At 39.4% G+C, this 10,323-nt stretch overlaps 1 protein-coding gene across 1 annotated transcript; it reads left to right on the top strand.

Moving 5' to 3' along the window:
- The first annotated feature begins 5,152 nt into the window (after positions 1-5,152).
- LOC137284968 (uncharacterized) lies at positions 5,153-8,324 on the top strand. The gene is made up of 4 exons (XM_067817053.1): positions 5,153-5,354; positions 6,220-6,281; positions 6,739-6,864; positions 7,161-8,324. Exons 1-4 carry the CDS (start codon positions 5,153-5,155, stop codon positions 8,322-8,324), a joined length of 1,554 nt encoding a protein of 517 aa, XP_067673154.1.
- Positions 8,325-10,323: the final 1,999 nt, after the last annotated feature.

Genomic DNA, 10,323 nt, shown 5'->3' with positions numbered 1-10,323 from the left:
GTACCAGACAAGGCATGGATCGAAAGGAATATAGTCAGAGCCCACCGTATAGGTCCGAAGAGCTCATCAACTGCTGAAAAACATGAAATGACATTACACAAAATCAGAGATCAATTATCGATGACAAGCGAAGTCATGGTTTGGTTGCCTTCTACAAAAAATAGTAAACTGATCATAAGACCGATGAACGGAAATGAAACCACAAGCACCAGAACCAGTGTCCCGGTCCGCAGAAAAATGGCTGCACGGCCAAGGCCACAGGCTACAACACAAGAGTCTGAACCCACACATGACAGCAGTCGAGAGGCTGAAGCACAGACTCCATCTACTGGGACTCCTGGAGGAATAGGGGTGTGACCAAGGCCCTAAGCATCCTGCCCCAACACCTTATAGCATGTAAGATAAGTACTCACTAACACATTTTTAGAGATTCTTTCTTGGAGCATCAAAGGTATAGCCTCTAAATCTGTGGACTCAGATTTCATTTCCTACTTGATTAGGTTTCAAATATTTTTTTTCTGTAGGAGACGTTTAGTGACAGTATCATTGAATTATCTGACTATACACATTATATAGCGAAGGCAATAAGAACTGCCAGACATGGGAGATTGTCGGGAGGTCTATCTGCTTTCACACATAACAGCATATATAAATTCTGCACTTTACTGAAGCTGGATATCGCTAATGTAATTGCCTTCCGTATTCCTAAACAAATATCGCAAAGTGAAAAAGATGTTATTTTGATAGGTCTCTGCATACCACCCGAGAGGTCGACATACTACACATCATGTGGGAAGACAACAAGCATAGAACTACTTGACCAGTGGTTTTCAGAAAACCTGGATATCATTCTCCGACTGTCATATAGTTATCACAGGTGACTTGAACTCCAAGGTTGGAACAGGCAATGAACCACATGAACCACAACCGAACTTTCTGGGAGATGTGGCAAAGCCACCAGCTAGTAAATAATAACAAAAATAACACTGACATAAACTGCTCCGACAGAACTGTATGGAACTATACTAAGTCAGATGTGTACACCGACAATATAAAGCAGGCTGCTGACTCTTTTGTTGAAGCAACAAGATTAGTCGTTACAGATGTTGACCAAGCTCTTGATTTGTTTGTAAAACCAGTACTTGGTGCAGCGGTCTGTATGGAAAAACGCGTAACACAGCGTACTTTTTTTATATGTATTGTAAAAGCATCAAGTACTACACTCGCAAAGCTTTGCGTCGATTCCAAAGAAATAAATCTGAGGAAAACCGATGTAATTATTGCAAACAGAGGAATTTATATAAGGGTGTCTGTAGGCGCACAAAACTCTCGTATGAATGCAGTAAATCTGTTGCATTAAAGCAAGCAACCAATAACCCAAGGGCATTTTGCCGTATCCTTAGAGGTATGTCCTTTTGCATCGACCTCGTCCGAATGTTAGTAATGATGCATGGTTTAACCACTTCAGTAGTCCGTTTACAACATGTGATGTACCGATGTTTGACCACTTTAGCTCTATGGTAGAACAAGACTTAGACGAAGTTGATTCACTTTTCCTACACTTGTATATTACTGAAATTTGTGATGCTATCAAACATATAAATAATGGTAAGGCAGCTGGTACAGACAATATACTGATTGAAATTATCAAAACCACTTCCTCATACTTCATGCCTTTCCTCGAATTTCTTTTCAATACACTGTATGATTCAGGAGAATTTCCTATAAGCTGGACAAAGTCTATCGTTGTCCCAACACACAACAATGGTGATAGAAACAACCCCGACAACTACAGGGGCATATCGTTGTTAAGCGTCTTGAGAAAAATGTACAATAGTGTGCTCAATAATAGACTGAAGGTCTGGACTGAGCTAAAAGACAAAATTCGAGAAACAGGGCTTCCAATCTGGTTATTCAACCACAGATCACATATCCACTCTATATTCTATTGTCGACAAATGCTTTATGAAAAAAACGAAAAAAGCTTTATGTCGCCTTCATTAATTTCAGAAAGGCGTTTGATTACATGAAAAGAAATAACAGATGCCTCAAACAGAACGGGCAAGGGGTTGGGGTGGAGATTCTGTCAGCACTCAAAGCACGGCGTGCAGTTATTCCCTGATTAACTGTAACAGTTTCTGCTTTTATTTGCAGATGATGTCATCGTTGTATCCGAATCAATTATCGGCCTTCAAAATCAATTAAATATTCTTGAAACTTTTTTACACAATTCGGGCTTAACTGTTAATCTTGATAAAAACACAAATTGTTGAGTTTAAAAAAAGGGGCATTCTTTCCAATAAGGACAAATGGTTTTATAAAGGAAGACAAATTGCCACTGTAAATAGCTACAAATATTTACGTGTCTGGTTTTTAAGTAACGTAAATGTGACTAAATGCATCTCGGACCTAGCAAGCACTGGGAAGAGAGCATTGATGGAAATCATTGCCAAACTGAACAAGACTGGAGTGATTGGCCCGAAAACATATTTTAATATCTTGATTCTTAGGTAATGCCGATATATATTATATGGGTTTGGGGAGTAAAGCAATACCAATTATTGGAAATTGGATTTTTAAGAGTTGGACAACAAACTCCCAATGCTATTGTCACAACCAAGCTTAATAAAACCCGGCTGCGAACGGGTGTGTATGAGAATGGACTTGTGAGCGGGAAAGGTGTGCGGCACCTTAGGTCGTACATAAGTTGACACGACGATGGTTTGGGTGCACAGCGAGTTGAGAAAGCGTCGGCATGGGACGTTTGCTGTGGGTTTTCTGATTGCATTTGGTCGTTTGGACGTGAGTATTGATATTTTATTATTGTTAGAATTAATATTGTTGTTGATTCTATATTGGTGAAATAGTATGGTCACTTTGCATATCAGTAGTAGTGGTTTCGAGTTTTTCTCATGTGGTTAGAATGTTAAATTTCTGTCATTCTGTTACATTTTGACCTTGACCAGGTCACCTGTGTCTATAGTTAACCTTGGAGCGCTCGACCCGGTTGCCGCCCAAGTTGTTTACCCAGATTTACACGGTATGGAGTGTAGCAGAGCTGGAAAGTATCCAGGATCCAGAGCCTAGATGACGACGCATCTTACTCGGGTGTGACAGTCATGTGTACGACATGACTGGACAATGTTAATACCACCGGAAACTGAGCATAGTAATCAGTTACCTATTCATTTAGTGACACAGATAAATACTGGACAAAGTTAATACCACCGGAAACTGAGCATAGTAATCAGTTACCTATTCATTTAGTGACACAGATAAATACTGGACAATGTTAATACCACCGGAAACTGAGCATAGTAATCAGATACCTATTCATTTAGTGACACAGATAAATTTTTCATATTGTTTGTATCCAGTCCAGTCTTCAGTAGGTCTATAACAATTGCCGCCTTGATGATTTGTGGGACAAAGCCAGTAGCGAGAGATGTGTTGACCAAAGCAGTTATTGCAGGAGTCAATTCAGCAATGTGATGCTTTGTGATCGAGGTTGGAATAGGATCTAAACTAATTTACAACTTTTGTTAGGCGACTGCAAGATGATGTCACGAACTGTGCTCTCCGAAACTAATTCATACTACGAAAACACAAGGCCGTCATATCTTGAAAACGTAGATGTATTGGCAGGAGATGAGTCAAGGTCTTCTCGTATCCGACTTAACGTGTCCGAAAAATAATTAAAATAGTGACTGAGAACAGTTGCTTCTTAGCATTTTCGAACGCAATTTTTGTAGTGCGCCTTTCATTTATATAGAAAAATGTTTCTGTTTTCTGTTAGATTGCTGCACTATTGCTAAACGAGACGTAAACTTTTAACTCACTCACTCACTCACTCACTATAACTTAACGAAACAATGATACTTGATGTTTACTATTGTTTACTAAGGAATTCTTCTAAAAAGCGACATCTAATATTACTGAAACAGATTTTAAAATTTCTGTTATCACTCCTTCCACTGAAACTCAATTGATGAGCGTCGTTACTTTCTCACACAGACTGCGGTTATTGGCTTAAAATTCATCAATACACTGATACGACCCTAAGGATTCATACAAATAGCCCCATTCAAGCCATGTCAGCCGGAACTGTCTTTGCTGAAGAATAAGAATAAGAATTAGAATAAGAATATCTGTTTGAGAATAAAGGTGTAAAATGACTTTCCTACTCAGCACCCTATTCAGTCAAGTCCTTCCTTTTCCCTTACATGGTGTGTAACCGTGACATCTGTTCTTCAGATCGATAAACGTTGGTATAATCAACGAAATAGCGGGCTTCAGATTACAGGTGATCCGGAGCTTGTATCTTCAGGTTCTCAACATGAAAGTATTCCTAATTACTACAGGTGTCATAGATATCAGCAGCTAATACAGGAGTAATACATGGCTGGTAATGGAATAGACTAGGGAAAAAGGCTTCAGTTTGACAGACTTCACCAGGTATGTAACGTCAGTGATACTGCAGGTGTAGCTGATACATTAGGTATTTGGCTTCACGTCCTTCATGTGGTGATCTGCATGCAAACATGTAATCACTAATTACGAGTTCGAATCCGAGATTGGCACCAAGCATGCCCAGTAATTCAGCTGGTCGTTCCACCAGATTTGTGTAACACTTCAGCCTTTCCGAAATAACTGGATCATGAAACTGATATTGCACGGCTTTCATCTGTTGAACTGCATCTTTCAAGCCAGGAAAATTTGTTTGATTGTTTGATAAGATCTTTGTTCAATATATCTGGATATTTTAACCTCTGAACTGATTCTGTGTACACATGAGCATTATTGAGACAGCATCCACTTTCTAGGGAATGTCTACGAAAATACCATAAGTTCGGTATGCTTTGAAAAACGCATTTTCGAAATTTGAAAATGACATCTGTAACATAGTTTGCTCTGGTTAAAACCAAAAGGAAACCAGAAATTGAAATTTGGTAACATTATATTTGAAAAACAAACTAAAAGAAATACACAAATGCGTGAAATATCCATGGTAGCTGTATGTTAACCATGGCAATGCGACCACTCTGATTGGCACGAAAATACCTATATCATTTTTTCATCTTCTTTTCACACTCTCAACGAAACATTAAACTCCCAGGACTACATCAGAATCGGTCTCTACTTTCCACACATTATGAAATTCCTATCAGTGAAGACCTTGGGCGTTTTCCTGTTTCTGTGTGCCACCGTGGTGATGTTGCTGCACCGGATTAAGGATAAGGGTGGGACATTGATGATGGAGATGTTGGAGCACACAGAGTTGAAAAGAAACATGGATCAATCCCTCCTACTCCCCGCATTCGGCGTCGTGAACGTTATGGAGGAACACCACGAAGGTAGGAGTCTTTGTCGTATGCGTGGAGTAGATGGTGGTGTAAGGACGTCACTGAAGGCGAGCATGCTGTGATGACGAGATATTATTTAGGAAATGTGACCGAAGGCATCGAATTTTTACCGATAAGTTGTTGGTTATAGAAAAGTTATTGTAGAAGAACATATTGTATTCATAGGGTCTTAAGATGGAGAAGTAAGGCTTTTCTGTTGAGAAGATAGTGGTGCAAGGAGAACAGAACATGCTATATTGGTCACGCAATGATGAAGGAACTATATTGATTTCGATGTAGTAGGTATACGTGTCAGATAATGGTTTGAAAACCCGACAAAAGGCACCAATCTTTTACCGATAAGGTGTTGCAATTCAAGTAAGAGAACATATTGTCCTAATATGGTCATAATGTATAAAAGTGCTCGGAGCGTGGGGTAAGAATAGACCATGCTGTAATTGTCAACGAATGTTGTAGGAACGTTGTTGTATGTACCAAATTGTACTTTGGGGACGCCACTTTAGAAGAACTTGACATAGTCATAGTGTTACGATGAAGCATTTTCTACGTAGAAACGTCTGTAAACAGTATGATCTTAGATGGTAGTGTATCTACAAAACATTGTTGTAGAGATCAATTTCGGTGTAGGAAAAGAACTATGGCTCAGTATGTTGGAACATGACTCTAGATGAGATAGTGATCAATGGTGGTTGGGGTCTTTTGCGTCTGCATGTTTCCAAACCAGTGTACCGGATGATGCTGCCATTTACAATATTTGTCGGAGGCAGCACTAATAAACCGTAACTGTCTGTTGCAGTTAGGATATCTATCTCAGTGTGGGTGTCCAACCTCTCAGATACCTTTATGTCTGTTGCAGCTCTGATGTACTGGTTCTCGGCTGCAGCTAGTGGGGCAATTAAAAAACAAGGGAACATTTTGGTAACTGAACCCATTGGTCAAACAATTGTCAAATTATTACTGTTGATAATTAATCGCGATCAGCCCTATGGATATACGGATTTTTTCACAGAATGTTTCATAGAATTCATACTTACTATGATCATTGCATGATACCATTACATTTAATTCAAAAGGCAAAGATATATTTGTTGTTGCCCCTTCAGAGGAACCCTATCCAAAGGACAATGCTTGGGACGGAGTGAGTGATGTAACGTCTCAAGGAATACCATTTCAATTATATCACGGCATGTTCGCTGTAAATGTGGAAACAGCTGATGGGCACTTTACGTAAAACAAAGCACAGCTGATGACAAGACAAGGTACGAAATCAGGACGAACCGGGATTCGATTTCATTGGGTAAATTTCAGACGTTATAAAAATTATGTATTATTCCATTGATAAGCCTGTATCTACTGACTAGACTCTCTTCCACAGCTGCACATTGACGGTCATTCGGACGCCGCATTCTCAGAGTTTTGGAGGAAGATGCCTCTCTTCCGATTGCCAAGCAGCCAGAAGGAGGTGAAGCTAATGATGGAGGCTAACGACGTCTTTATTCCGGTACAATAACCCCAAATAGTGTCAGGCTGTGGGTGGGACTCTAACCTCTTGTCAGTACATGTATATTCATTCAATATCACTGTGATCACTGGACCAGATCGACCCATGAATGCAGCCTGAATATTGATTGTTTAAGGAGGAAGCCAAAAGGCACAAATATTTGAAATGTTAAACTTCCTGAGTGCAAATAATTTTTAAAAATGTACTTACAGTATCTGAAAATTATCAATTTGCTTAAAAAAGAAGTTTCCTAATATATATTCCCCTTAATTGATTACTGAATGTCATATTTCCAGGCTGCTGCAGCAACAGGGTTGATCAATCGTTTCATTTGGGTGTGGCCCCCGTATGATGCTGGAGGCTACCTCCATGACAACAACGAACCCTATGTGTCTGTCCGATTGAGGGCGGGGATAATGTACAGAGAAGGGAAGTCTGATGAAGACGAGCACATACAAGAACTGTGTGCCTGTGCAGAATCTGACAATATTACGATGGATACAAAATGTGCTTGGGTTGTTCCAGATTTTGAAACTGGTGAAGACAGTTATGTGCCAATACCTGAATCAGAATGTCTGGACAAGACCTTAAGCGGCATTGTGGAGTTCGTAAGTACAAAGAAGGCTATAGAACTGGCCAGGTCCGGCAACTGGATCAGGGCAAGTGATAGTGTCATTCTGGACATTGACGAGGACTTCTATGCTTGTGAAGCTGTTTCAGCAACTCTCTACAATGCTGGGATGAGCCAAGATGACATCAACGACATATCATCCATTATACAGAAGCTTTTGTGTGTTGACAATGCTCAGGATGAAATGCTGGCTGATAAATTCTTCCATGACATGTTAATGATTACACTCAAGCATCTCAAGCTGTGCAACAGCTTAAGAGCCAAGGGTGACAGTTCATGTTCTGATTCACTTTCTATGAGGAATGCAGTTATTGGGAAACTTTACAACGAATTGCAGAAAACTATGAGTGTAATGTGTCTTCCCTCCGAATCTACTCATTTCATGCTTCGTCGTCTGATAGATAAACTTCTTCTCCTGAACGAGCGTCAGCTGGAGGAACTTATCACAGTAGGTGTATGTATGAATCAGTCCCCACGGACTACATCCTTTAAGCGAAACGATGGCATGATGTTATGCAAAGGAAAAAATGGCCCCAATAGTACGTTCGTCGTGTACCACAGCGTGAACGAGGAGGAGATAGACCAAACCACCAACCACCTCAAGACTATCCTTTCACAGCCATTCACTCCTGGAGTGGTGACGCTCGTTCGTTCTGTACGGGATGGTTACACTCCAAGAAAACATTTCCACCTCATCGAGTCTAAGATTCTAAATGTTCTGAAGACAATTTTCCCACACCCTATAAACGAGGGTAACGTACACTATGACTCGGAGCTGTTAGGAGGTAAAGAAGGTTGGTATTTCAGGCACACGAAAATCAGATCATGATGATAGACCTATATATAAAATAGTTGTTTGATGCGCCTTCTGCAAGTTGGTGAGTCATACATCAGAAATAACAACACAACACAGAACGTGTTTAGAACACAGATGACTTAAGCAACGTTTTTGGGAAAGACCCTTTTGACAGCAATGTGACTGTATTTTCTGGAGGCGCTGTAATTGTTCATATGAGACACGACATAGTACATCATTACAGTAATCTAAGCGTGATGAAACTAGAATTCGAGGGAGGGTGGCCGTCGCTTCCATAATTGTGTTAACATCTTAGTTTAAACGTTGTTTCAGGATTGCAAAATGGTTGTAACATGACTGTAACATAACTGTAACATGATTGTTAGGGGTTTAATTCAGAATATCTTCATGCATGTCTTCTCTCTTAGATTTTGAAAACCTATACAGCCTTCAGTCTGTTGAGTTGAATTCCTGTAGCAATTGGTGATACAATTTACTGTTATTTATAAGTAAACAAAAGATATTCTGAAATACAGGAACACACGGTCTCTGCGTGTCAATGTGTGCCTAGAAAAACCAATCGATGTGTGTCATACGTTTCGCGCAATTATTAGGTTATGGTTATCAATACATTGATACGACCTTATGAACTGTATATAATGTATGCATATTTTTGTATGGATGGGATAAAGAAAGCCGTTAATAATGTCAAGCAATGCAATAAAACACAGCTGGAAGTTCTTGTCACCTGATGCTGGTAGCTGTCAGTTATCAAATCGATATTTTCTGTGCTCAATATTTCATTGTAAGTATAATTTAACTTTCTGTTTACATTTACTGTACTTGTTTGGGAATACTAATGCATTTTCTGGTTGTAAATATGTGATGTCTGTAGTACTTCATAAATATTACACATAGGAGAGGGACTTTATATTTATTGTCACCTTTCCCTTATGTCAAACACATTATGACTGAAACGTATAGAAACTTGTCAACAAGGAACAATAAAAGCAACTAGAATATTACAGAAACAGAATTTGAAATTATCATCTATCACCAATATTCGACAACTATGCACAACGGTGTAATATGATAACCACGCTGTAAACCCATGAAGATCAGGTTACAACTGTTCTTCAGTAACCCATATACTTTCTCAATAATTTACCCCACTTTAACCCCCTTTGAAGGTACTGCCACTAACAGAGCCATTAATTCATTCTCACAAATTAAAATTCTCGAAAACGACCCGAAACATGGAGTGAGTGAATGAGTGGATGAGATGAAATTTATCGTCACATCAGCAATATTTTAGCCATTCCGTGCTGAGAACAATTAATTTTATGCAAAGTATTTGATGGGAAACTGTAAAAACCTGTTATTCACTGAGATGCAACGACACACATCTGCCTATGAAATAATTTTATTTATATATATGGTACAGTCATTTATGCAGAAGTGTAATCTAGCATCGAGTTAACAACGTGTAAATGTTTCGAGTGTAGTTTAGTACAAGTATATACTAACGGAAAACGCAACTATGAGTAGCATAAAATTGCATAAAATTGCATAATTTCAAAAGTTATAAAAATAACCCTAAATAGGCATATAACAAAGGGCATCTACAGGTCAGGTAAAAGTGAGGCAGTCAGAGCTGGTGGTGATGATGATGTGCGTGCGTGCGTGCGTGCGTGCATTTAGCGAGATTCACAAGTGTATGCACCGCCATAATATCACATATACGGCTGTGGATATCTTTTACGCACACGACAGGTTACCCAAATGTGAGTTAGTAAGTCAGCGGTGTGTGTGTGTGTATGTATGTGTGTGCGTGCGCGCGCGTGTGTGTCTGTCTGTGTGGGTGTTTCTAATTGTGATATTGTAGTACTTTCATTGTCCTTTGACCACGGGTTTTTACATTATGCACACATTTCATTTCAATGTCTCATATAATCCCGTCACGATATGGCTGAAATATTGCCGATGTGACGTTAAATCTTAACTCACTCATTCACTCAGTCACTACCTCACA

Source organism: Haliotis asinina, chromosome 5 (assembly GCF_037392515.1).
Source record: "Haliotis asinina isolate JCU_RB_2024 chromosome 5, JCU_Hal_asi_v2, whole genome shotgun sequence".
In the NCBI taxonomy this organism is placed as follows: Eukaryota; Metazoa; Mollusca; class Gastropoda; order Lepetellida; family Haliotidae; genus Haliotis; species Haliotis asinina.
Note: the sequence above shows the minus strand (reverse complement) of the source record. Positions and strands in the feature narration are given on the sequence as shown.

Excerpts from the sequence above, each read along its gene's own strand:
- LOC137284968 (XM_067817053.1), top strand. The coding sequence starts at position 5,153 with ATGAAATTCCTATCAGTGAAGACCTTGGGCGTTTTCCTGTTTCTGTGT. Across the intron at positions 5,355-6,219 it reads TATGGAGGAACACCACGAAG|CTCTGATGTACTGGTTCTCG; the intron begins GTAGGAGTCTTT and ends TGTCTGTTGCAG. Across the intron at positions 6,282-6,738 it reads AAAAACAAGGGAACATTTTG|CTGCACATTGACGGTCATTC; the intron begins GTAACTGAACCC and ends TCTCTTCCACAG.